At 43.9% G+C, this 27,731-nt stretch overlaps 1 protein-coding gene across 28 annotated transcripts in view; it reads left to right on the top strand.

Moving 5' to 3' along the window:
* Nucleotides 1-27,731, top strand: part of robo2 (roundabout, axon guidance receptor, homolog 2 (Drosophila)) — a 1,057,280-nt gene that overhangs the window by 384,380 nt on the left and 645,169 nt on the right. For 21 of the 28 annotated variants that reach the window (XM_069889083.1, XM_069889096.1, XM_069889092.1 and 18 more), the window contains 3 exons: nt 625-840; nt 9,708-9,911; nt 26,135-26,353. The exons of 1 other annotated variant lie outside the window; for it this stretch is intronic. In XM_069889083.1, the coding sequence (XP_069745184.1) occupies nt 625-840; nt 9,708-9,911; nt 26,135-26,353 (639 nt within the window). The remainder of the gene's footprint in view (nt 1-624; nt 841-9,707; nt 9,912-26,134; nt 26,354-27,731) is intronic. 6 more of the 28 variants (XM_069889099.1, XM_069889097.1, XM_069889091.1 and 3 more) reach the window with 4 other exon arrangements.

Raw genomic sequence — 27,731 nt, 5'->3', positions numbered from 1 at the left:
GTGTCAATCTGCAAGCTTTTCCATTGCTACCATTGTCCACACTCCGACCACCACTCCTGGCTGCCCATTCCATGGACCCACCACTCTCTGAGCAATATATTTGTCCTGGACAGCTCCATTGTCAGATTTTCCCTATGGAGAACTTTTAAATGTCTAGGTGCATCTACTAGTTTGTTCTTCTATCCTTGTGGACTGGCCTGGAGCAACATCCAAATTGACCACATCAGTGTGTATGATCTAGCACTGATCCACCCTCAACATCTAAGACCTAGGAACATGAAGATTGGAAACATAACAAGACTGTTCAAATCTTCACACCTGCTCCACTGATCATTAAGGTTGTGTCTGAGCTTTCTGAACTTTATTTTCCTGCACGATCTCTTCATTCCTTTAACATCCCAAAATCTATCCATCTCTGGTCAATTTCTGGGGCAGTGAACTCCATGATGAAGCCTTTCAATTCCTCTCCTGATGAATCTAGATACTTTAGTCCTTCATCAGTGAAGTAGCTGACCCTGTAATCAAGTAGCATCTAATCTCCTATCTAGTAGAAAAGCAGCACCGTTGCAAAAAATTTGCAGTGCCATGGGTCGTGTCTTAGTAATGTCTGCTGTTGACTTCCAGGATTTTGGGATTTGCTACGTAGCAGACGGTTATCCTGGCGTGAAAGAAAATGTGTCCACAATCTCTTAGAGTATCGTTCGTACAGTAGAGATCTTGAGATGGACCTCCCATGCGTACCGGAACTCACGGTGAAGATGCTTCAGTTGCTTCCCACTACCACCAGCACAGTCAGTAGCACAGTCAGTCTCAAACTTCCTACTTTCAGTCAGAGTCCAGGTAACATTTTTGCTCTTTTTCTGTTTGTGTCTGTGGCACATGATGCATTGATTGGATCCATTCTCTGACCAAGCCAAATATCCCTCAATGGAAGCAGTTCTGGAGGCCATGTTGGTGGAGATTGACTTCTGCTCCAATATCTGGTGCTCATTCACTCATTGAACACAGTCATCCGGCCCAACAAGCCTGCACCACCATTTAATAAAATCATGGTTGATCTGGCCATGGACAGCTCCACCTACTCATCTGTTCCCTATAATTCCCCAACTCTTCAAAAATCTGTGTCTTAAATACATTTATTGAGGCAACCTCTGCTACTTTCTGTGTGGAGAATTCCAGATTCACTTCTGCCTGGAGAAGTTCCTCCTCATTTCTGCTCTAAATCTCCTCCCTGAATCTTGAGGCTGTGTCCCCGAGTTCTAATTTCACCTTCCAGTGGAATCTACCTCCCTGCTGCTATTTTATCTACCCCTTTCATAATTTTATCTATTTCTCTGCCCCTCTTCCAAAAGCAAATGAGCATTGTCCCATTATTTCTGGAATCAACCCAGTGAACCTCCTCTGTACTGCCTCCAAACCTACCATATCCATTCTCAGATCAGAAGACCAGAACTGCACACAGTACTCCAGGTACAGTCTTACCAGTACCCTGTACAGCTGCAGCAGAACTTCCCTGCTCTTCAATTCAATCCCTCCAGCAATGAAGCCCAACACCCCATTTTCTGCCTTGATTTCCAGTTACACAAGGGGAATGAACTGTACATTGACCTCCATTGAAGGAGTAATGAAGATCAGATGGAATCTTGTGTGTTTTCTCGATGTTGAAAGTTCTTGCCGAGTTATTTGTTAAATCTTAACATTTAAGTACAGGTAGCATCTGATGAAGGTAAACCTGTGACAATGAACTTTCCAGTGCAAAGTTGTGGATGTAAAATGCCACCAATGCCTTTGTTGAAGACTAAAGTGCAACCAGAATTTAAAATAATACAAATTATCTGAAATACCCAGTGATTGGGCAATGTCTTTGAGGAGGGAAAGAGAATAAAAATGTTGCATCGATGATGTCCTCAGGACTGCAAGTTCAATGTTCTAAAATACCACTGTTTCTGTCTCCATGAATGTTGCTGGATCTGTAGAGCATTTCCAACATGTCAGTTTTGATCATAGTTTAATATGGTGTTTGGAGGGGGTTGAAGAAGGCAATTAGAAAGGTTTGGATCCATACAGGTGTAGGGACAGCCACCAAGGATGAGTGCAAAGTAGATATATTACACACACAACCCTAAGACTTTTTTTCTGTGGGCCAGTAGTGCAAAAAAACCTGTGCACAGCATATACCTTTAAATAAAGGACTGTAAACAGATAGGAGTGTAAAGAAGCTGTGCAATGCAGAGAATTAAAAAAAAAAATTCCAAGGTGCACAAGAGTCCTTAAATGAGTCCCTGATTGAGTTCAGTCTGATGGTGGAGGGGGTAGCAGTTGTTCCTAAACCTGGTGGTGAGTCTTGTGGCACCAAGACCTCTTTCCTGAAGGCAGCAGTGAGAACAGCGTGTGCTGGGTGGTGTGGATCCTTGATTGATGCTGCTCAGATGGCAGTGTTCTCTGTAGATGTTCTCAATGGTGGGGAGGGTTTTGCCTGTGATGCAACATATTTAAGTGGACACTCCTGCAGGAATGTGATGGGATGGGTTCTCGGGTGGGATGGGTTCTCGGGATGGGTTCTCGGGATGGGATGGGTTCTCGGGATGGGATGGGTTCTCGGGATGGGATGGGTTCTCGGGATGGGATGGGTTCTCGGGATGGGATGGGTTCTCGGGATGGGATGGGTTCTCGGGATGGGATGGGTTCTCGGGATGGGATGGGTTCTCGGGATGGGATGGGTTCTCGGGATGGGATGGGTTCTCGGGATGGGATGGGTTCTCGGGATGGGATGGGTTCTCGGGATGGGATGGGTTCTCGGGATGGGATGGGTTCTCGGGATGGGATGGGTTCTCGGGATGGGATGGGTTCTCGGGATGGGATGGGTTCTCGGGATGGGATGGGTTCTCGGGATGGGATGGGTTCTCGGGATGGGATGGGTTCTCGGGATGGGATGGGTTCTCGGGATGGGATGGGTTCTCGGGATGGGATGGGTTCTCGGGATGGGATGGGTTCTCGGGATGGGATGGGTTCTCGGGATGGGATGGGTTCTCGGGATGGGATGGGTTCTCGGGATGGGATGGGTTCTCGGGATGGGATGGGTTCTCGGGATGGGATGGGTTCTCGGGATGGGATGGGTTCTCGGGATGGGATGGGTTCTCGGGATGGGATGGGTTCTCGGGATGGGATGGGTTCTCGGGATGGGATGGGTTCTCGGGATGGGATGGGTTCTCGGGATGGGATGGGTTCTCGGGATGGGATGGGTTCTCGGGATGGGATGGGTTCTCGGGATGGGATGGGTTCTCGGGATGGGATGGGTTCTCGGGATGGGATGGGTTCTCGGGATGGGATGGGTTCTCGGGATGGGATGGGTTCTCGGGATGGGATGGGTTCTCGGGATGGGATGGGTTCTCGGGATGGGATGGGTTCTCGGGATGGGATGGGTTCTCGGGATGGGATGGGTTCTCGGGATGGGATGGGTTCTCGGGATGGGATGGGTTCTCGGGATGGGATGGGTTCTCGGGATGGGATGGGTTCTCGGGATGGGATGGGTTCTCGGGATGGGATGGGTTCTCGGGATGGGATGGGTTCTCGGGATGGGATGGGTTCTCGGGATGGGATGGGTTCTCGGGATGGGATGGGTTCTCGGGATGGGATGGGTTCTCGGGATGGGATGGGTTCTCGGGATGGGATGGGTTCTCGGGATGGGATGGGTTCTCGGGATGGGATGGGTTCTCGGGATGGGATGGGTTCTCGGGATGGGATGGGTTCTCGGGATGGGATGGGTTCTCGGGATGGGATGGGTTCTCGGGATGGGATGGGTTCTCGGGATGGGATGGGTTCTCGGGATGGGATGGGTTCTCGGGATGGGATGGGTTCTCGGGATGGGATGGGTTCTCGGGATGGGATGGGTTCTCGGGATGGGATGGGTTCTCGGGATGGGATGGGTTCTCGGGATGGGATGGGTTCTCGGGATGGGATGGGTTCTCGGGATGGGATGGGTTCTCGGGATGGGATGGGTTCTCGGGATGGGATGGGTTCTCGGGATGGGATGGGTTCTCGGGATGGGATGGGTTCTCGGGATGGGATGGGTTCTCGGGATGGGATGGGTTCTCGGGATGGGATGGGTTCTCGGGATGGGATGGGTTCTCGGGATGGGATGGGTTCTCGGGATGGGATGGGTTCTCGGGATGGGATGGGATCGTTCATACGCTTTCAGCATCTCTGGCTGGTTTACTGCAGCCCAGCTTTTTCTTTGTGCTTCCTTCATTGACTTTCAGCACCAGTGGAGTTGGACAGCTCCTTTGTCGGATCTTCTCCAGAGCTTGGATAATACAAGGTGGCTTTAATTTTGATGTTTACTTTTTTATTTTTAAAATCCAGACATATAGCATGGTAGTAGGTAATCTTGGCCCTCGAGTCTGTGCCACCCAATTACTCTTAATTAACCAGAGTGCAATAAGGATCTGTTCCAAGTTCCCTGCTTTTTGTGATTTTTTTTTTAATGACCTGGATGAAGGGGTCTAAGGATGGGTCAACAAGTTTGTAGATGACACTCAGGTTGGAAGGTTACAAGAGGATATAGACTTGATTGGGCAGAGAAGTGGCAGATGGAGATCAATCTGGTTAAGTATGAGGTGATGCATTTTGGAAGGACAAGCCAGAAGGCTGAGTAGAAGGTTAATAGTTGTTTACTTAAGAGTGTGGATGAACAGAGGGACCTTGAGGTTCAAATTCATATACATCTCAAGGTCGCTGCACAAGTTGATAGGATAGCTAAGAGAGCCTATGGGATGCTGTGGTTCATTAATAGGGGATTGTGTTCAGGAGTAGAGAGGTCATGTTACAACTCTACAAATCTCTGGTGAGACCACACAGAGTATTGTGTTCAGTTCTGGTCACCTCATAATGTGAAGGATATAGAAGCTATGGAGAGAGTGCAGAGGAGATTTACCAGAATATTACCTGGATTGGAAAATTAGTCCTATGAGGCAAGGTCAGCAGAGCTGGGACTTTACTCTTTGAAGCATAGAAGGATGAGAGGAGACTTGATAGAGGTCTACAAGATTATGGGAGGTGCAGGTAGGGTGAACAGCCAGCATCTGTTTCCCAGGGCAGGATCAGCAAATACCAGAGGACATGTATACAAATTGAAAGGAGGGAAGTTTAGGGGAGGCATCAGGGGTAAGATTTTTATGGAGAGAGTTGTGGGTGCCGGGAATGCCTTTCCAGAGATGGTGGTGGAGGCTGAAACATTGGGGGCATTTAAGAGATTCTTAAACTGATACATGGATGAAATAAGAGGGTTATGGGGTAGGAATAGTTTAGTACTTTTATTTTAAGGAAGGATTATGTGGGGTGGCACAATATCAAGGACTGAAGGGCCTATACTGTGCTGTGGTGTTCAATCCCTGGTATGTTTTGAATGGTGAGAGGTAACCAGAGCCCTTGGGAAAACTGAAGGGGAGAATGTACAAACTGCTTACAGACATCAGAGGATTTGAACTCTGGTCCTGATCGCTTGTGCTGTAACAGTGTTGCGCTAACTGTGCAACCCAACTGCTACATTAATCATGTCTAGGTTTCCTGTGAGGTAGAAACTCAAGGAAGAGACAAGCGAGAGAAGTATGGTTGAGGACCAATCTGTGAAATAGCCATGAAATTAATCCTTCATCCCACAATTAATTAATTGAAGCTGTATTGTGACGAAGCTTCGTAGTTCAGGTCAGCCAAGGAAGATTGTTAGTGTTTAGTAGTAGCCAAAGTTGTCTCATTATCAACATGAACTGGATAGCTTATCTTTCATTATGTGTTCACTTTGACACTTTAGCTGGCTGAGTCTGGCTACTTCTGGAAGGGTATTATCAATCTTGTTTGCATTTTAATTTGGAAACTTTGAGGAAAGCTCCATGATTTTTGAGTTCCCCTATTGGGGTCTGTTTCTATAGCCCCTTTTCCACTGGCACCTTGTCCCAGGAATTAATGGGGAATTAACAGGCTATGGCCCCCTTAGGACTCTGTTCAATGCCTACACAGGTCATTCCAAATGATATTTGAGGTTTGAAATAGCTGCCAGCATAATGCTTTAAAGTACCCCACCTGGTACTTGAGTTTCAGTTAAGAACACTTCAGTGTTATGGCTTTGTTTTTTCCCAGACATGTTGACCCCAACTGAACTTTGTCCTATTGCAATGGCGTTTCTGGAAATGTGCTGTGACCTGTGTACGACCCTGTATCCAACCCACAATGAACTTATTAAGAATATACTTAACTCTATAGCTTAGTTTACTAAGAAATATAACTAAAGATTTTAACTTTAAAGATTAACACAAATCTGTTGCAGCAGGGAATCTGTTGATCCTTTCTCATACTGAAAGTGGTACCGGCCAATACTCATGGCAACTCCTTGCCTTGTGGCAGGTGGAAGTTAAAGCATATTATCAATGTTACATTTTTAAATAGAGTATTGCATGACAATAAAATGAACCTTTAATCTTGAAATTTAAACAAGCATGGAAGTAAGCAAACGGGAGAATTGTAACTAACCACGAGGAACATTTACCCAGCTTGAAATGCTGAGATTTGATTCTTTATTCTTGAGAGAATACACTCCTGTGTGAAGAAATCCATGGGTCTCCAAATGAATGCTGGAAGATTCCATTGCTCTTATTTTTGTGGTGTGGAAAGTTTACATTGCCCTGTCCAAAACGTGGCTTCCCTCATGTTCTTCGGAGGGTGGGGACTGGTATGGTGCAGTATCCCGGATGCAGTTCCTCTCAGCAATTCTGGGGAACCCCAGCCAGACTAGCTGTTGCAATTGGTATCACCATGGTCATGAAGTGGAGTATTGGATTTATCTTTAACATTCATGGAAACACCCATCAGCCCACTTGCCAAGACCATCCAAGTTGCCTATCTGAGCTCATCCCATTACCCTCACTTGCTCATGGCCCTCTGTACCTTTCCTAGACAGACAAGTTTATTGTCATCAGATTGTACAAGTCGAAACTGTGTTCTCTGGTCCTTAGTGCAAAACATGTAGACACGCAAGACGTAACACATACAGATAAGGAAGATAAGTATTCATAAATGCAAATATTGCTCTGTGAATATGAGTCTCTGATGGTGTGAGCAGTTCTTGGGTCGTTCAGCATCCTCACTGCCCATGAGAAGAAGCTGTTCCTCAGTGCTGGCTCTGATCCTCCTGGATCTCTTTGCTAAAAGATGCAGTGTGCAGGATGAAATGATTTTGCTCCCCTTCCATCTAACGATCTTAATAGATCATGTCATGGGGGAGGGGGGGTGGTGCATGGAAGGGAGGCTCGTATGGTCCTGTGGCTTGACCTCCGACCTTTTTTTTCTGCAGCAACAGTAACTCTCTCTGATGTAGCTGGCCAGATAGAAGGTTGATGCCCTTGCACGCCTCGGTCTTCTCAGAAAGTGCAGTCACTGGTTTTCCTTCCTGTCAAGTGAGAAGATGTTAACATGTCCATGATGGGCCACTAGTTAAGTGGACTCCAAGGAACCTGGTACTCTCTCCTCGAGAGATTTATTGATGTGTAGTGTGGTCGCTCCTGGTCCTCCTGAAGTCCATGATCATCTCCTTCGTCTGGTCCATGTTGAGACACCGGTTGTTACTCTAACCATTTCGTGACTTTTTCCATCTCTTTGCAATGTGACCCGTTGCTGATGAGGCCAACTACTGTTATGCTCTCTGCAGAGTTGATGACACTGTTGGAGCTGGATCTGGTGATGCCATTGTGGGTCAGTAGTGTGAGTAGGAGCGGGCTGAGCACACAGCCCTGAGGTGCACCAGTGCTCAGCGTGACGGTGCTTGGTATTCTGCTACTGACATAAGAGGCAAACTTTGGTCTTTCCATTAGGAAGTCCAGAATCCAGTCACAGAAGCATGTTGAGTCCAAGTGAGGACCGTTTCTCCACCAGTTTCTTGTGAACAATGGCATTAAATGCTGAATGGAAGTTGATGCATACGAAGCATCGTTTTCCAGGTGGATCAAAATGGAGTGAAGGGACACAGCTCTGGCATTGTCAGTTGAACGGTTTCTTCTGTAGGCGAATTGTAATGAGTCTAGTGTCTCTGGGAGGTGTGCTTTGATGTTTTCCATCACTAGGTGCTTGAAGTATTTCATAATGGTGGAGGTTAGGGCCACATTGAGGTTTGTTATTGTTGTCCTCTTTCATACAGGGCTGATGGTGGCTGTCTTGAAACCTGCAGGGACAGTGGACTACTGCTGTGAGGTGTACATGCGTAAATATGTCATCATTGTCCCTGACTCCACCACTTCCTGGGACAGCTGGTACTACACACCCACCACGCTGTGTATGGAAAATGTTATCCCATCGGTCCCTTTTAAATCCTTCCCTTCTCACCTTGAATCTTTGTCATCTTGTTTTAGATTTTCTATCCTCTGGGTGGGAGGTGGGGAGGAGGAGAGAGAAAGAGGGATGTGGGAAGCCATTGACCATGCCATTCATGATTCTACTTGTCTCCATAAAGTCACCCTTCAGCCTCCTATGCTCCTGAGAACACTTTTCTCTCCTTGACTCGAGGCTTCTGGGTTTGGTAGGATCCTTGAGAATCTTTTGGAATCCAACTTAATGATGCATCTTTACAGTTGTATCAGGAAGTCTCCACTCCAGCAGAACCATAGAGCATTATAGCTCAGAAATCAGGCCCTCCTAGAGTGTGCCACACTATTATTCTCCCTGGCCCCACTGATCTGCACCCAGTCCATAGCCCTCCATACCCCTCCCATCCATGTATCTCTCTTTTAAATTTTTATTAAATGTTAAAATTGAGCCAGCATTCACCACTTCAGGTGGCAGCTCATTCCACGACTCTTTGAGTAAGGATGTTTCCCCCTAAACTTTTCCCCTTTCCACCCTTAATCCATTTCACCTAACCTCAGTGGAAAAAGCCTGCATGAATTTACTGTCTATGCCCCTCATAATTTTGTATACTTCTATCAAATCTCCTTTCATTCTTCTATGCTCCAGGAAATAAAGTCCTAAACTGTTTAGTGTTTTTTTTCTGTATCTCCATTCCTCAAGTCCTGGTAACAACCTAGTAAACGTGCTCCTAGCAGAGCAGATTCAATGGGTCAACTAATCTATTTCTACTCTTGCATCTTGAGTCTTAAGGCTAGTTTAGTGTACCATGCAGAAATTTTGGGCCAACTCAGCAGGTCTCTCAGCACCCACGGGAGGTAAAGATGACCAAAGTTTTGGGCCTGAGCCCTTGAAGCTTATCTTTACCTCCTATGGACGCTGCAAGACTAAGTTCCTCCAGCATTTCTGTTTTTACTACAATCACAGTGACTGCAGACTTTTGTGTTTCACCCCTTCTGTCCAGAACACTGGCTGTGCTTTATCTTATAAAATTTAAATACTCCTGATGTTGATCATTAAAAATCCAAATGCTTTGGAAACTGAAGAGCTTCTACTGAATCAAGTTGCATTTCTCTCATTCTTTTCCCTGAATACTCCTAGAATAGACATTTTGAAGGTCTATTCCCAATGCCCAAGCAGAATATTGCGATCAGTACTTTTTCTATTGAAAACCAATGTTGAAAGCAGCCCCTAGCCTATGTAATTTTTTCTTGCATGAAGAGCTTGTCTGATACCTCTGGAAATTCTTGGTAAATGGTCATCATGGCTGAGCCTATTCATATGCAGTCCACTTAGTAATGTGTAATATTGACTTCTAGGACTGGTGGATTTGTTTCATTTTGGACGTTTTTCCCGGAGAGAAAATGCTTGTATCTTCAATCTTTTAAAATACCATTCGTACCATAAAAGCTTTGAGATGGATCTCCTTTGTGTGAAGGATCTGGTGACGAAGATGCTTCAATTGCAGACCACAACCACCACAGTCAGTCACACACCTCCATTCAGTTTGAGTCAGAGTCCAGGTAACATTTTTCACTTTTATTTCCTTCTTGCATATCCATGTTGTGCATTCAATGAGCAGGAGACATGGTAACAAAGACGATGGGCTGGTTACAGCTCAGGCTCTGGACAATGGGAAGGTATGTTTCTTCAAATAGATTTTGGTGCTATTGGAGGAATAAGGTGAAGTGGATCATGAGATATGACTTGAAGTTCAGATTTATTGTCTGAGTACATGTATGATATCACATGCAACCATAAGATTCTTTTCCTGCAGGCCAGGCTTTATTTCTATTATTGGTAATGTAAACAGCACTCCAGAAAAAAGATTTGTGAAAGAAAGATAAAACTGTACAATCCAGGGAAAAATGAATATTCTGCAACAAGTTTCAAGAATAAGTCGGAGAGATACATGGGAGAAGTTTTGAGAGTTATGGAATAGGAGTAGGTCATTGGGATGAGTGGAATTATGGTCAGCACAGACTAGAAGGGATGAATGGTCTGTAGGATTCTATGGTAATGTACAAAGTAAGAGGCCTTAAATGAGTCCCTGATTGAGTTTGTCATTGAGGAGTCTGATGGTGGAGGGGAAGCAGCTATTCCTGAACCTGGTGGTGTGAGTCTTGTGGCACTTGTAACTCTTACCTGATGGCAGCAGTGAGAACTGAGCATGTGCTGGGTGGTGTGGACTTAATGGTATTCTCTCTATCCATGATATAAAAATGCAGGAAATACTCAGCAGGACAGGGAACGTCAATAGAGAAAGATAGTGTTCGTCAGGAGTTGGAAAAATGAGATCACAAGTTTCTTAGGAGATGAGCATTGGACAGAATAAAGGTGATTGGTGTCTGGGAGCAAGAGAATCTGAATGGCACATGGTGGCTGGCAGAGGGAAGTAGATGGCTGGTTAATCACGTGATCAGTCTGGTAAGTTGGAGGGTGGAAACAAACAAAATAAAACCATGCTGGAACTGTGAGAAATAAAATACCACAGATGCTGGAAATCTGAAATACAAACAGAATACTAGAAGTACAGCTCATCATGTGGTCTCTGAAGATAGAGACACATCAGAGTTAGTGATGCAGATTAATAAGCTTTTGGCAGAAATGGATGATTCTGATTCAGACTGGAAAGGCTGGTTCCCTGAAATTGTTGAGTTGAATGGGAAATAGAAATAACTTTCAGGGACCTGGTTGGGAGATGAGATGGTGTTCCTCAAACTTGAAATGAATTTCAGTGCAAATCCAACAAGGAGAAGTCAAATTGTGATGGAGAATTTAAACATTTGATCATTGAAACTTGGAGTTATTGGGCCATACAGTGCAGATGCAGGCCTTATGGCCCAATGTGTCCTGGCTAAACAAGCTAATGCCATTTGCCTGTGTTTGGCTCACATTCTTCTGAACCTTTCCTACTTGAAAATCTTTAAGTGTCCTTTAAACTTGGCATTTCTCCCTGCCTCTACCACTCTTTAGGGCAGCTTGTTCAATACACTGATTTCCTCCACCTTGTGCCTCGAGAGAAAATATTCTGCAAAGCACTGACTTGTTGTGCAGAGAGGAGACCCCTACGTGAACACTGACATGCACAACATTACAATGGAAATAAAATACAATGCTGGAGGAACTCAGCTTGTCAAAGTGTACTTTATATAGCAAAGATACATAACCAATATTTTGGGCTTGAGCCCATCAAGGTATGCACAGTCCTTGATGGCTTCAGGGATTACTAATGGGGAACAGTATCATTATCTGTGTTATCATTATGTTGCTCTTTTAATCGCTGTCTGCAGACTTTTGTATTTCACTCCATTCTGTGAAATCTGAGGGATGCCCTATCCTGAAGACATTCTCCTCCTCTCTCCGAAGGGAGTTCTGTGGGAATTTTTCTCATTGCCCTCCTTTGGTAATCCCTGCTCAAACTTGGGTATGAATAGGATAGATGTAGGAAGGTTTTTTGAGCTGGCCGGGAAAACTAAAACGAGAGGACACAGTCTCAAGATTCGGGGGAGTAGATTTAGGACAGAGATGAGGAAAAATAATTTTTCCCAGGGAATAGTGAATGTTTGGAGTTCTCTGTCCAGGGAAGTGGTTGAGGCTGCTTCATTAAACATATTTAAAATTCGGTTAGATAAATTTTTACATGATAGAGGAATTAGGGGATATGGGGAGAAGGCAGGTAGGTGGAGTTGGGTCATAAATTAGATCAGCCATGATCGTATTGAATGGTGGAGCAGACTCAATGGGCCACTTATGGCCTACTCCTGTTCCTACTTCCTATGTTCCTATGTGCACACCTTTCATGAAGGGCTCAAGCTTGAAGCATTGGTTATGTATCTTTATCTTTGCTATATAAAATACTGTATATGTTGCCATATAAAGCAACTGGGTGTATAAGAGTACCCCCAGAATTTCCACTAAATGTAGGTAAAGTTTCAATTATTGTCACAAAATACTACATTTAGAATATAACATGCATGAAATTCTTTAACTTTTGTCCACCATAAGGCACAGAGTCACCACTTTGTCCAGCGTTCCTCACAGAAACCTACAACAGTTGGTGTTCCTAGGCAGTCTGACCAGGCCTGACCCTGCTTGGTTTCTGAGATCAGATAAATCTCAGGAGTATTCAGGCTATTAGGTTTTTGCCAGTTGCGCGATCAATGACCACTCGCAGACATGAAGCAAGTAGTCAAAGGCCTTGTTAACCAGAAAACCTCGGCATACCTCGACGTGCTGCTGGTTCCATGTCCAAGGCAGGTATGGAGGGAGGACTCTTGGGCAATCAGCCTTTATTAGGGATTTTAGAGGGAGGAGCTACAGGGATAGAAGGTGGGCCAGCCTGCCCAGTCCAGTGAGGTCATACCTGCAATACTGTGTTCCACCACCGTCTAATAGGTTTTGACTTTTTCTCACTGTATAAGACTACTCTTTGCCTGGCACTTACTGTCCCAATAGTCCTTCACCAACCATCCCACTGTTCAGTCAGTGATGCCGTTAAACATGCTCTGAGGCAACACAGTATTGGTTATTTATAAATTTAGATAATTAATTTCAAGTAATGGCAAAATACTGTCCATTATCTACCATAATATGCATCAAATGTTCCCAGCTGGTCTAACAGAAACAATAATGATGACACTTGGCCTTGGTTCTTTTACACCCTTTTCTAGAATCGGCCAGTTTGCAATTGCGGCTGTTAGCTTCGTTTGCTGTGCTGTTTTAAGATAAGTTATATGGGTTCATAATACATTTTTATTGTTTTAATATGACATTACTATTAATCCAGTTTCCAAAATGCAAGTTTCAGTTGAAAAAATTTAGTGGTAGGACTGTAAGAATTATGCTAGTGTTTTATGCTGTTCCCCATCTCCATGGGGGACACTAAACCACAGGATATTAAAGCTCAGATTTTATACTTGGCATACAAGATGACCCCTGGTTTTGAGATGGCATTTTTAAGGTTACAACTTCATCTTGTGTGCTGCTGAGCTTCTCCAGCATTGTTTTTATTTTGGTACAACTGAACTGTCTCCAATAGAAGGGGCTTTTGGATGACTGAATGCTGGTAAAGGTCAGGGTAAAAGTAAAATTGTAGCCATTGCAAGGGCAAGGAGATGATGAGGTGTGTGTGTGTGTGTTGTAGAACTGGAAGAGTGAACCAAGGCAATCACATTGAGAATGTAGAACATGGGACAATACAGCACAGGTTAAAACTCTTCCGCATGCGCATAATCCATTCCCTGCAAGGCCATGTGTCGATCCAGAAATTCTATTGCATCTGCTTCCCCTGATTCCATTGTCCACATCAACCTAGATAACACAGCCAGTCCTCCCCCTGTTTATTTTTTTTTAAAAAAAAAGCTTGCCCCGACAACATCTCCTTGAAACTCCCACCCCTAATCTTGCCTTCAATGCATGGCTCAATCACTTGACTCATTTACCCTGCGGAAGAGGTGCTGGTCACCTGTCACTGCTTCAATAAATGTTGTGAATGACAGAGATTAAAGAGCAGTGCAAATCTCTGGCAGCAAGGTGATTTTGATGTCAGATTCAAGTTTATTATCAACTGATTGTTACATCAGGTTGCAGATGTCCATTGTCATTCCAGAGGATGGTGCACACACAAAAACACAAACTGCACAGTACATGAAGATTACACAAATAATTAAAATATAAATATTTAGGGTACCTTTCATGGTTACAGGATGCAGTCTTGTGGCCTGTGGGAAGAAACTATTCCCCAGCCTGGCAGTCCTAATTTTAATGTTCCTGTATCTCCTTCCTGATAGTAGTGGGTTGAAGATGCAATGAGCTGGATGGAAAAGGCCTTCTATAATTTCTTGAGACCTGTTTAGATTTGTGATCCACCTTTTTTTTGCCAGTCATAAAGAGATTAACACAGGCTGCAAATTGAATATTCCTTCCTAGCTGTGACAGTGTTGAGGGGGAGCAGGGCTTGCATTTAAATTGTGCCTTTTTAATTTTTATAAATTTTGACATATAGCACAGTAGTAGGCCAATTTGGCCCACGAGTCCATTTCGCCTAATTACATCCAATTAACCTACAACCTCGGTACGTTTGGAACGGTTGGAGGAAACCGGAGTCCCCAGAGGAAACCCATGCAGGTATGGGAAGAATGCACAAACTCCTTAGAGGCAGTGTGGGATTTGAACCCCAGTCCTGATTGCTGGCCCTGTAAACAATGTTTTGGTAACTGTTCCTTTTGGCTGATAAATATTTTGTGTGCTGCAGTCACTATTGAGATGCACAAAACAAGGCAGTAAAATAGCAGAAAGTGTCTGATTGAGCAATGAGGTCACCTGCTTCGTGGAAATATTACTGAGAGGCAAAGGTGCAACTGCAGAAAGTGACGGCCCTTGCTGGATCCATCATGGGCATCAACCACCTGTCCATTAAACTCCATCCATGCACTTCTCCAAATGCTGTTTAAATGCTGCAATCGTACCTCTTCCTTCATCAGCTTGTTCCTCACACCCACAACTCGGGGGGGGGGAAGAGCTAGTCCTGGTACAACATTGGTTCCAATACTCAGATGTTCTATCTAATCGCTGGTGACTTGTATTCAAGTTTGTCAACTGACTGCTCTTATTCATCCCAGTGAAATGGCATACCTCCATACCACAGTGCATACACACACAATCTACCCTACACACAAATGACATATATACATAGCAATCCAAAATCAATAAAAATAACTTGGTTTCTGGGAATTGTTCAGCAGTCTCACTGCCTGTGGGAAGAAGCCATTTCCTAGCCTGTCAGTCCCTGTTTTTATTCTCCTGTACCTCTTCCTTGGCTCCTGCAGCAGGAATTATGGTGGAGCATTACAAAATGTGGGCAAGCGGTGCATTCAGGGACTCAGCACAAGTTGTAAACCAGTTATTTGTAGTAATGTTGAAGGAGTCTTCCCCTATTCTGTACTCAAAGCAACAGAATCGTAGAATTTTACATGTAGCAGGACCTCCAGTCAAACTTCAGTGCTGACCAATTTGTCTCCCCAGACTTATCCCAGTTGCCTGCATCTGCATCACATCCCTCAAAACCTTTCCAATCCACGTGCCTGTCCAAATGCCTTTAAAATGTTCTAATTGTCTCTATTACTTCCTCCAGCTCGTTCCATGTACACACCACCCTCTGTGCGGAAAGTTGCTTCTCTGTTTTGCATCAAATCTTCCCCTCTCATCTTAAATCCATGCCCAAAAGAACATTACAGCATGTTGCTGGCCCTTCAGCCCATGATGTTGTGCTGACCTATATATACCAACCAAAAAAAACAATTAAACCACCCTTACCTTTTAACCCTCTTTTTCCTTCATCCATGTGCCTGTCTAAAAGTCTCTTAAATGCCCCTAGTGTATCAGCCTCCATAACCACCCCTGGCAATGCATTCCAGGCACCCACAATTCTGCCAAAAAAACTTAACCTTGACTACTCCCCTAAACTTTCCTCCCTTCACTTTGTACACGTATCCTCTGGTGTTTGGTCAAAGATGCTGGCTGTCCATCCTGTGTCAGCCTCTCAGAATCTTGTAGACCTCCACATCTCCTCTCCTACTGCTTTGCTCCAAAGAGAAAAGTCCAAGCTCTGCCAACCTTGCTTCATAAGTCATATTTCCCAATTCAATCTCCTCTACATGGCATTCACATCCTTCCTGCAATGAGGTGACTCATCATTGAATACAATATTTAAAGTGTAGTCTCACCAGAAATTTATAGAGCTGCAACATTACCTCATGACACCTGAACTCAATCCCCTGACTAATGAAGCTTAGCATATTATAAGGCTTCTTAACTATCCTATAAACCTATATTGCTACCTCAAGAGATCTATGGATTTAGACACCAAGGTCCCTCTTCTTCCACACTGTTAAGTATTCTACCATTAACCATGATCTCTGCATTCAAGTTGGCCTTCCAAAATGCATCACCTCACACTTATCTGGGTTGAACTTGTTAGGTCTGCTTTGTTCATGAATGAGTGAGACAAACACCAGGCTGAGTCGAAATCAGGGTTCTTTGTTCTTTATTACCGGATTGTAACACTTGCGACTAACAAAGTTAGTCGGAGAATGCATTCTGCCGTTATCAGCAAAATGGTGATTTTTTTATACCCTTGGATACATGCTTAGAACATCATCATATCATTACTTGTCCAATGACTAAAACTGTTGCTATCCTTTCCCTGCTAGCTTCCTGCCTCTCAATCCATCAATGTCTCTCTTATCTTGTAAGTACAAGGATGCATTTACATCTTGTTACAGCCCTGTACATTCCCATCTCATGATGTTTTACCTAACAGGAGTACAAGGACACCTCCCCTTCTTGTTACTGCCCTGTACAGGGTAACTCCCTACACATTCCCATCTCATGATGTTTTACCTTACAAACTCCATCTCACTTTTCTGCATCCTGTCTGTCTTTCTGTAACCTACAATAGCTTTTAACACTATCCACAATGTCTCAATTATCAATAGGAGCTGGAGTAGGCCCTTCGGCCTGTCGAGCCAGCACCGCCATTTTACAGATCATGGCTGATCACTACCATCAGTACCCCTTTCCAGCCTTATCCCCATAACCCTTAACTCCTTTGCCCACTAGAGTCTTATCTAACTCTCTTTTGAACATAATCAGCGAATCTGCCTCTACCACCCTCTGTGGCAGAGCATTCCACAGATTCACCTCTAACCTTTGTGAAATCTGCAAGCTCACTGGGACAAAGACTGTGACCATTCACTTCATCCTCACCTCTCATGATTTTTCTAAACTTCTGAGGTCACCTCTCTACCTCCTACACTCCAGGGAGAAATGTCTCAGCCTCTTATCTTTCAAGCCCACCAAACCCAGGAATGTTCTTGTGAAAAATTTCTGTACCCTTTTCAGTTGAAGATCACGTGGAATGGCTGAAAGGTGCATGGAGGGTGCTGTGTGCTCTGATAGGGTGTAAAGGAGGTTGTAAGGTCTCAATGTCCAGCCAGCAGAGTGCTCTGGATTGTGGCAGAATCCCTGGATGTGGTCTGTCATGGCTGGGGAGACTGGCACAAGAGCTGCTCACAATTTTCCAGGAAGTATGTGAGAACGGGAACGTGGCAAGGATGGCCTCAAGACTGGAAAACATTAGTAAGGGAAGATTGGATCATCTGGTCAGGTTTAATGGCAATGTCCTTGTCTTTGATGGCAGGAATTGATGGAAGGATTTCTATGCAATCTGTGGACTAGACCTCAGTCACGACATCCAGTCTCTGCTACAAACTTGCTTCACCTTGTAGAAGTGTGCAGCAGAGAGGCTGATGGGATACTGGAGCTGCATTGGCTGAAAAATGTGTGACTAAAAGCATCCTATTAACTGTGGGACATTACAGCTCAGAAACTGGCCCTTCTAGTCTTTTATTCTGCTTAGTCCCACTGACTTGCATTGTCCATAATTCCTCCATACCCCTCCAATCCATGTTCTTGTCCAAATGTATTTTAAATGTTACAATTGAGCCTGCATTCACCACTTCAGCTGGCAGCTCGTTCCACACTCCCTCCACACTCTGTGTGAAGAAGTTCCCCCTCATATTCCCCTTAAACCTTTCCCCTTTCACTCTTAACCCACGCCCTCTGATTTGTTTCTCACCTACCCTCTGTGGAAAAAGCTGACCTACACTTGCTCTGTCTATACCCTTCATAATTTTAAATACCTCTATTAAATCTCCTCTCATTCTTCGACACTCCAGGGAATAAAGTCTGAATCTGTTTCAACTTTCCCTGTAAATCAATTCTTCAAGTCCCAGCAACATTGTAGTAAATCTCCTCTGCACTATTGCAATCTTATTGATATCTTTCCTGTGGTTAGATGACCAAAATTGCACACAACCCAACAAATTTGGCCTCGCTAATGTCTTGTACAACTTTGTCATAACATCCCATTTCTGATACTTAACACTTTGATTTATGAAGGCCAATATGTCAAAGTTCTCTTTATGACCCTATCTACCTAAAAAATCTTTCAGAGAATTATGTTTCTGTTCTCTCAGATCTCTCTGTTTTATTGCACCCTTTAGTTCCCTACCATTTACTGTGTATGTCCTACCTTGGTTTATTCTTCCAAAATTCAGCACCTCACTCTTGCCTGCATCAAATTGCATCTGCCATTTTGCACCCCATTTTTCCAGCTGGTCCAGATCCCTCTCCAAGGTTTGAAAGCTTTTCTCACTGTCCATTACAGATGCTGGAGATTCATCTTGTATGATCTGGATTGGGAGCATCTCAAAGGGACAAGCAGCATCTGTGGAGGGGGGAGAAATGGTCGCCTTTACCCACCTAGTCCCTCCCCTGAGTTTCCCCAGCAGTTATCTCAGATGAACAGTCCAACAGAGTCCTCAGCACAGCACCTCTATTGGTGGAGTATTCCCTCAGTCCTGTGCTAGTATATGATGAAACCATTCTGAGGCCAGAATCTAGTCTATTAGTTTACAAGGAAGTATGTGCACAATTGACCACAGTGGTGATCTATCCTGTAGACATCCTGGGATGATGGAATTGATTTGCTGAACACAGTGTTGTCTCAGAGAATATATTGTGTCCACAAGGTTTTAGAATAAAAGTTCAGATTTATGGTTCGAGTACATGGCATTACATAACAACCTTGAGATCCTTTTTACTGTGGGCTTCTAATACTTAAAAGTCCTGTAATTAATAGCTCATGTAATAACCAGTACTGTAATTACAAGCATGCCTGAAATAACCCCAATACTGTAATCATGGCCCCTACCTTGGTTTTTGTGTTCATTTCTGGAGTGAAATTTGATGGGAATCTGGAATTTGTGAAGCCAAATCTCACCCTTCCATCCCTCCATCTGTCTATCTTTTCTTTCTCCTTTCCAAATACAGACAGTTAATGGCAGAGCAGACTCAATAGGCCGAATAGCCACCTGCTCCTATGTATTGGTCTTAAATATATCCCCTACTACCATTACTCCAAGCATCTACTGTTCTCTGTATAAAACATCCCCCCCCCCCACACACACACACACACACACACACACACACACACACACACACACACACACACAATCTTATTGTCACGTTCTCCTCTAGTATTTGTCATGCTTGCCTAAACCCAGTAGAAGGATTTTCTTTGTCTACCCTTACTCACAGTTCCCTCTGTTCATCATAGAGCCCCTCACCCCACACAAACAGACCCTTTGGTCCATGTGGAACTAATCCCACTCTTTTGAGGGACCAGGCAAGTTGTGGATGGGCTGACTCTGAGAGCAACAGTGCCTTTCGAAGCTCCTTTCAAAGCTTCAGACCATCCCAAAGCAGCCAGTCATCACCCAGCAAGATCCCTATCAGAATTCTGTTGGTATAAATATTGGCCCAGGATAAACTTGGCAAGACCAGCTTGGGATCCAGTATTGCCTCTGAAGGGTGAATGATTGGTGCACTGTAAGGGGGGTTGTTTGAGTAAATCTGTACTGTTGGCTTTTCGGAGTGCAGGCGTTGCTGCGCAACAAACGGTTGTCAAGGCGAGATCGGTTTTGTGTCCATGTTCTTTCAGACTATCATGCCAACAAGAGGTACAAAATGGATGTGCCCTGTGCAAAGAATCTGACTGTGAAGATACTTCAGTTACTGCCCACAACCAGCACCACAGTCAGTACCATACCTTTCACTGTGACTCCGATCCAAGGTAATCGATTTTTCTCCTGTTCCTGGATGTGTCCCTGTTGTACCCACAACTTCCCCTCGGTGATCGTAGTGTGAAAATACTCTTCCCTGCCCAAGGCAAAGGACTACCTGGTTGGATCTGAAAATGATAGGTTGGTTTATGATTTGCTTGGGACTAACCCCATTGGAGTTTGGACATAGAGGTGGGATCTTGTAGAAACAAATAAAATTTTGCAATGAATGGAGGAGATGGAAGCAGGGAAGTTGTTTCCACTGACAAGTGAGATGAGAATTACGTGACATAGCCTCAAGGTTAAGGGGAGTAGATTTAGGAACTGGTCCTCTTAGAGAGGATTGAACCTGTGGAATTCTCTACTCAAGCAAGCAGTGGGGGCTGCCTTATCAAATAAGAAGATAAGAAATAGGAGCAGGAGTCAATCATTCGGCCCATCGAATCAGCTCTGCCATTCATTGAGATCATCACTGATCTGGTGATAGGCTCATCTCCGCCAACCCACCATTTCCTCATATCCCTTAATTCCCTTACTGCATAGAAACCAATCTGTGCCCAAACTATTCTGTTCAGATCCTGCCAATAGGGATTAACCAAAATCAATTCAATGAATGGGATAAAATGTTATCAAGATATATATGGCAAGGTAAAAGGCCTAGAGTTCATTTCAAAACCTCACAATTTGCTAAGAAAAAGGGAAGATGGGGCCTACCTTAAAGGTTATTATTTTGCAGCACAGTTTAGAGCTGTGATGTGTTGCTGTAACTGCTGTTGTTGCGTCCATGTTGACTGTGGATTCCAGCTTCAGCTGAATCTTGCAGTCAGGGTCACCATTTGTAGTGACTGCTCCAGTAGAGCTACAAAATGAATTCACCACATACAGTATTAGTCAGGAAAGACTCTATTCCTTTTAAATCCCTTCTGGCCTGGACATCCAGGACTGGAAGTGACATCACTCTGCCTGTAACTCACCTGAAGGGCATGTGTCTTAAAGATGGCGGGAGCCCCATGCCATCTTGTAGGTGAGCACCCCCCCCCCCCCCCCCCGGGCCAGGTGAGTGAGCAGTGACCAGGCCCACAGTACTCCGTGGCCACTCGGCCAGCTGCACGGGTGACAGTTCAGCCCACTGCGTTATCTACACTAAGATATTTTCCATCCCTATATTGGCTGATAACATACTACAAAGATACATAATTAGTATTGATAACCCATGGGTTAAATGTACTCTTAAAATATGGAAAACTACTATAAATGAATATAAACTGGAGGGAGATATTGCAGTTTTTAAATGGTGTGTGTATGACTTGGACTTTATACTGAATAAATTGGATGCTAGGCTGAAGGACTGGATAGCGAAAGGAATAACAGTTCTTTGTAATATAATGAAAGGAGTATCATTCAGCTTTGAAATGCTTTGAGAAACATGAGAAAAACAAGAATTTTATTGATAATTGCAGATGCAATATTTTTAATAGGAGAGTTAAAAATGTAACTAAGTACATGTTTGATGGAACTGTTTAGGAAAACATAATGGTAGTTAAACCATTTCAAGTATATTTAAGGATCTGTCAAATCTTGAAACACTCAACTTCATACATTAAAACAATGGGAAAAGGAAGGAAGGAAGGAGGGATAACTCTATCTGAGGAAGTATTGTCAATAGTATGGAAGTGACCAGTTTACCGAAATGGAGGGAGTTTGGGTGGAAAAACCTGATAAGATGCTTTATTGCGCCCTCTCAGAAATTCCATTATGTTAATAGCCTCCCTGTTTGCTGCAGAAATTGTGGAAAACAAATTGAAAATTATTACCATATTTTTTTGGGACTACCCTGTTATCAGAGATTATTGGAGTGGGATACACAATGCCCCACAAGACCATTTTAAATGTGAAATACCCTTAGAAAGTAATACCATAACCAAAATATATGTACCTCAAAAATGATTGAAAAGAGAAAAATATTTAATGAATATACTGCTGGGTTCCTCAGTTTTCTGAGGCTATAGAGACATTGGTACTTTCTTGACTGTCTTGTCAATGTGCTTGTCCCAGTTCAGGTCATTGGAGATGTTCATTCCTCTATCTACTTTTTCCCCTTCAGTTCCATTAATGTGGATAGCTGTGAGAACTCTGTCCCCTCTCCTGACATCCGTGATCATGAAGAAAGAGGTTGTTAACTTGGCACCATGCCACTACACCTTCAATCTTGTTCCTGTAGTTTGTCTCATCGTTACTTGGTACCCAGGCCATTGCTGGTGAAGTTGAAGATGGAACTGTTTTTTGGAGTACAGTTGTAGCTGTAGAGGGAATATAGTAGGAGCACCAGTGTTGAGTGTGATTATGGAGGAGGTATTGCTCCTCCTCATGGATTGTGGTCTGTAAGAAGAGGGAAGTCGAGGATCCAGTTACAGAGAGGATGATGAGGCCTCGATCAAGATGGTATTGAAGGCAGAGCTGTAGTCCAGGACTGTAGTCTGATGTGCATATCCTTGGTATCGAGGCATTCCAGGGCTGAGTGGAGAGCCAGGGTGATGGTGCCTGCCGTGGATCTGTTTGGATTTGAAGTGGGTCAAGGTTGGCTGGGAGGCTCATGTTGATCTGAGCTGTGACCAGCCAATCAAAGCACTTCATGGTTTAATGTTGGTGCTGTTCACTTCCAAAAGAAGTCGGTAGAAACTATCCAAAGCGGATCCACCCATTTAACTGTCACTCATCAGTGTTGCTTGTGAAAGAGATGTGTAGTTCCCTCAGTATGCCTAGATTTCGAAAGGAAAGGAAAATAATGCAGGCTCTTCTGTTTAAGCACAGTGCTGGAAACTGGTGCACAAACAATCTGCCAGAGGGACTCAGCAGGATGAGCTGCTTTGGGCAGGGGAGGGGGTGGTCAATATTTCAGACCCTTCATCAAAATAGTGCATAGAGCAGACAGCTAGTGTCATGAGGACAGAGTGGGAGGGGTGGTGTACAGGGGGATTGGTGAACCAGGGAGGGTGTTTTAAACCACTGTAATGCTATGATTGGCTGCGGCTGGCTGAACACTGCCAAGACCGATCCAACCCATAGCCTTCTGCATGCTCCCCATTCCACTCTGCCTTGACCAGTCAATGAAGTTGATGGCTGTTCCAGTCGCTAGTTCATAAAAGCCTATCAGCTTTACAACTTCAATCTTCTGTGGTTATTGATGGTGCATCAGAGGGGTGAAACATGATGGACAGGGGCAGAGGATTGGCAGGTACTGGACAAAAGAGAGGGGCAAGAGGAACAAAGGGCAGAGAAAGATGAGGAACATAGGGTAGGGTTAGAGCCCCTGTATGGCACATCTACCCTTCACCAGCCTCTCCAACCCCACCCTGTCTGACTTCTACCTGACCTCCTTTTGTGTCTCTTGCCTCTCTACCTTTTGACTGCCACCTGCCAATCAACTGCCTCCTCGCTAATCAACTAATGCCACCCATCGCCTTCCCCATCTGTCATCTTTCACCATTCCCCAATTCACCAATCCTCTTCTGGTTTGTATCTTATCCCTCCCATCCTGGCTTTCTCCCCTTTGCACTCTGTCTTGATGAAGGGTTCCAGCCTGAGAAGTTGACCATTCTTTCTCTCCCATGGTGCCGCATGACCCACTGGGTTCCTCCAATAGAGTATTTTGTGTTTTGCTCCTCTTTGACCTTGGCCTTGCAAAAACTCCCAAGAAAAGCAGTTTGGTTTAACAGGTGAATGATGATGAAATTGGACAGCATGGGCTTGTGGGTTGAAAGATTCTGTTACTCTGCTCTGTCAAATAAAAAAAAAATCTGTGGAGCCGGCAAATAAATCCAAATAAATTACTTACCAATGATAGCTTTCTACACTGTCCACAACACCTCCAACCTCCATCATCCTCAAACTTACTGACCCATCACTCCCCTTCTTTGTCTATTTCATTTATAAAAATCAGAGTAGGGGTCCCAGAACAGATCCCTATGGAACTCCACTAGTCATTGACCTCCAAGCAGAAAACTTTCTGTCCACTACTACTCTCTGCTTTCTGCAGGTAAGCCACACAGCTAAGATTCCATGGATCCCATGCCTCATGACTTTCTGAACAAGTCTCTCATGGAGGACCATGTCAAATGCCTTACTAAAATTCATATACACCACATCACCACCCTACCCTCATCAATTTCTTTGGACAGTCGGTAAATCACTTCCTCAAACTCAGTTAGGTTCATGAGGCCATACCTGTCCCTCACAAATCCATGCTGGCTATCACTATGAAAACTAGGCTTCTCTAAATGCTTGCAAATCCTCCAATAGTTTGCCTACTTCTGATCTTTGAGGTGATGAAACTCTCTGTGTGTGTGTGTGTGTGTGTGTGTGTGTGTGTGTGTGTGTGTGTGTATGTATCTAGATCACTCTGCATGTAAGACCAGTTTAGATTGGTCCCTAAATTAATGCAAATGTGAATCTAGGTGAAATATCCATCTAAGGAGTGGTGAGATCCTGGATCGCCCTAAGGGAGTTGTGGTGAATTGTATGAGTGGATTCATTGAGAAGTTGGATAGACACATGAAGTGGAAATGTGTAGATGAGAGGCATATGGCAATACAATATGGATGGAGAGAGGTGGGAGATGATAAACATTGATTCTATACTGCAACTGCTCTGCTTGTGATTTTTTTAATGTATTTTGTGGGTTTCTGATTAATAACCAATAATTACAAGATTTTCAAGATGAGAGTTCACATTACCAGGAAGATCACTTTGGTCAACCTTTGGGCCAAATAACAGTGGGAAATATAGCAGAAATCCAAGGGCTGTGTACATTGTATTGTGCTTGGGCTGTTGAAAACATATATTTCACAAACCTTAATATTTAGTAATAGAATTTAATGTAATTTAGTGACATCTTCAGCTGTAAAATAGCATCACACAAAGATGCCATCAGACCTGGCTGTGAAACTGCTCACAGTTAAAATAGCTTCAGAAAGTTTTCTTACATAGATTTGGATTCTTAAAAGGATGCATCAAAGGGCTGTTGACATCTGTGGAACCGAACATCAGTGGATATGCAGAGAGTGGACAAGGAGTTGAAGCTGCTTTCTTCTACTCTATCTGTCTCTCCATCCTGCCTCTCTATTCCTCCTCTTCAAAGATGTTCAGCTCTTTACCCTCATCTTTGGAACTTTGAGTCCCACTGTTGCTACCTGTCTCTCTATGAACATGCACCTACTTTTCATCTACTCTTATTGGGATCACAATATTCACAGTGTTCTCTTGTCTTGATGATGCACTTTGGATGCTGCCTGTCCTGTGGTGAAAATGTCACCTTGATTGGATGCTTACACAGGTTAGCTCTCCGATTCTTTCATAACCTGTTCTGTTGTGATCACCCGCAGCTGCACACACCCCCCACCCAATTTCTGATCTACCATAAGATACCTCAGACTATTTTATAATTATTCTCTGAGATCGCTGTGATCACATTGGTTGAATTGCTAAAACATTACCAGACAGAACAATTCCATTCGACTCATTATGCCTATCCAATCCATCCTAATCCTACACTCTTAGCACTGGGTAACACAAGTTCACGTGGTCACTGTAACTTTAAAAGCATCTTCGACATTGTCCATATCATTATTGACATAATTTTTCACAACATGTCAATTCTCAGTAAAATTAAATTTTCCACCTTCTTTCAGCTACAAAGCGGATAATCCTGGAAGGGGTTTTATTCCTCCTCCATAAAAATTTGAAGGATTTTATTTTCATCTTTCATCATTTGTTGTAATGTTTCCTTGAATTAAACAGCTGATAAACTTTCACTGCATGTCAACACTTTGGGGATGATGGGTTTCTCTGAAAAGATGACTCTCAAATCTCACCTGGTTTAAAAAAAAAAAATCCTCCCATCAAGAAGTACGACACTAATTTATCTCCTTCCTTCTCCTGCTGCATCCTTGAAGCTTTCATGTTGAAGTTGTGATCTCCTTGAGCTGGCCGCGTGCCCCAAGTTACTGGTGAGTGCAGCATAACCAAAACCCCTTCTAGTAATTTGTACTGTTGGTTTCTAGGGCTTAAAGAATTGCTTCATAACCGACGGTTCTCCAGCCGCGAAAGGAATTGTGTCATCCCACTTTATCATTACAATCACTACAGTAAAATCTATGAGATGGATCTCCCCTGTGTGAAGGACCTTGCAAAGAAGATACTTTGGTTGCATTCTACTACCACCACCACCACAGCCAGTACCACAGTCAGAAGCTCTCCTTTCAGTTTGAGTCAGAGTCCAGGTAACGTTTTCTCTCTTTACCTTCCTGTGTGGCCAGTGAGTGAGCTGGGGAGGCTGCTCATGGGGAAAAAAGGCAAACAATTGGTCAATGCTTCATCTCTGGCCAATGGGAAGGTGTGCATTTTTTGCATGGAAATTGGTGCTGTGATGGGACAAATCTCAGAGGGAAATTGTTCAAGGAAGGGTCTTGTTCAGAAGCCAGTGAAGTCTGAGCCTCTCACTCCAGTTTGAGTTACACCAGCATTGAAGATGCACTGATTTACTATCAGCACCAGCAGTGGTGGACAGCTCCATCGTTACCACACAGTTTGGATGAGGACACGACAATTCATGGACTCATTGGAAGCCTAACATTAGAGAGAAGGTGAATGGTTCAAAAGAGATGAATGATTTATAAATATATGGTGACAGTCATATTTCAGATTTATTGTCAGAGTACATGTATGACATCACATACATCCCTGAGATTCATTTTCCTGGAGGGTGAAGCAGGCCGAATGACCACTTATTGGTAATGTAATAAAAGTTGTACATAAAGTACACATAATGAATGTAAACAAACTGCAAAGCAGAATTTTTAAAAGAATCAATAAAATGCACAAGTAAGAGTCCTTGGGCAGGACAGATGGCGTAGCAGTTAGTGCAACACCTTTACAGCATCAGTGGTTGGGACCGGGGTTCAAACCCCACACTTCCTGCTAGGAGTTTGTATGTTTTTCTCATATCTGCATGACTTTTCCCCAGGGGATCTGATTTCCTCTCACTGTTTGAAATTGGGTGGCATGGACTCATGGGCTGAAGTGGCCTGTTACTGTGCAGTATGTCTAAATTTAGAAATTTAAATTGAGAAAATTTAAATAGAGTCCCTGATTGAGCTTGTTGTGAGGAGTCTGATGGTGGAAGGGTAGCAGCTGTTCCTGAACCTGGTGGTGCGAGTCTTGTGGTACTTGTACCTCTTTGATGGTAGCAGTGAGAACAGAGCGTGCACTGGGTGGTGTGGGTCCTTGATGATTGCTGCTGCTCTCCAATGGCAGTGGTCCCTGTCAATATCAATGGTTGAGTCTCAAACTGATCTGCTGACCATTGGTTTGAGTAAACAAGGATTTGGGGTGCATGTGTTAATGGGCAATAGTTCTTGTTTTGTAACTGTATTCAGAAATGGTTTGATGGGTTCAAAGAGTCCAGGCTGAGAGTGATCAGTGATCTTTATTTACACACAGGGGAATTCATAAAAAAGCACCCACCCACATACACTAACTTGGAATAATGCACAAAGAATTTACATTGGGTGTAAATAAATCACTGCTAATCATTCTCAACTCCTGATTGGGAATACAAGGGTTAAACACACAATGCCCACAGGCACAGCACATTAATGA

The sequence above is a fragment of the Narcine bancroftii genome, chromosome 7 (genome assembly GCF_036971445.1).
Source record: "Narcine bancroftii isolate sNarBan1 chromosome 7, sNarBan1.hap1, whole genome shotgun sequence".
In the NCBI taxonomy this organism is placed as follows: Eukaryota; Metazoa; Chordata; class Chondrichthyes; order Torpediniformes; family Narcinidae; genus Narcine; species Narcine bancroftii.
Note: the sequence above shows the minus strand (reverse complement) of the source record. Positions and strands in the feature narration are given on the sequence as shown.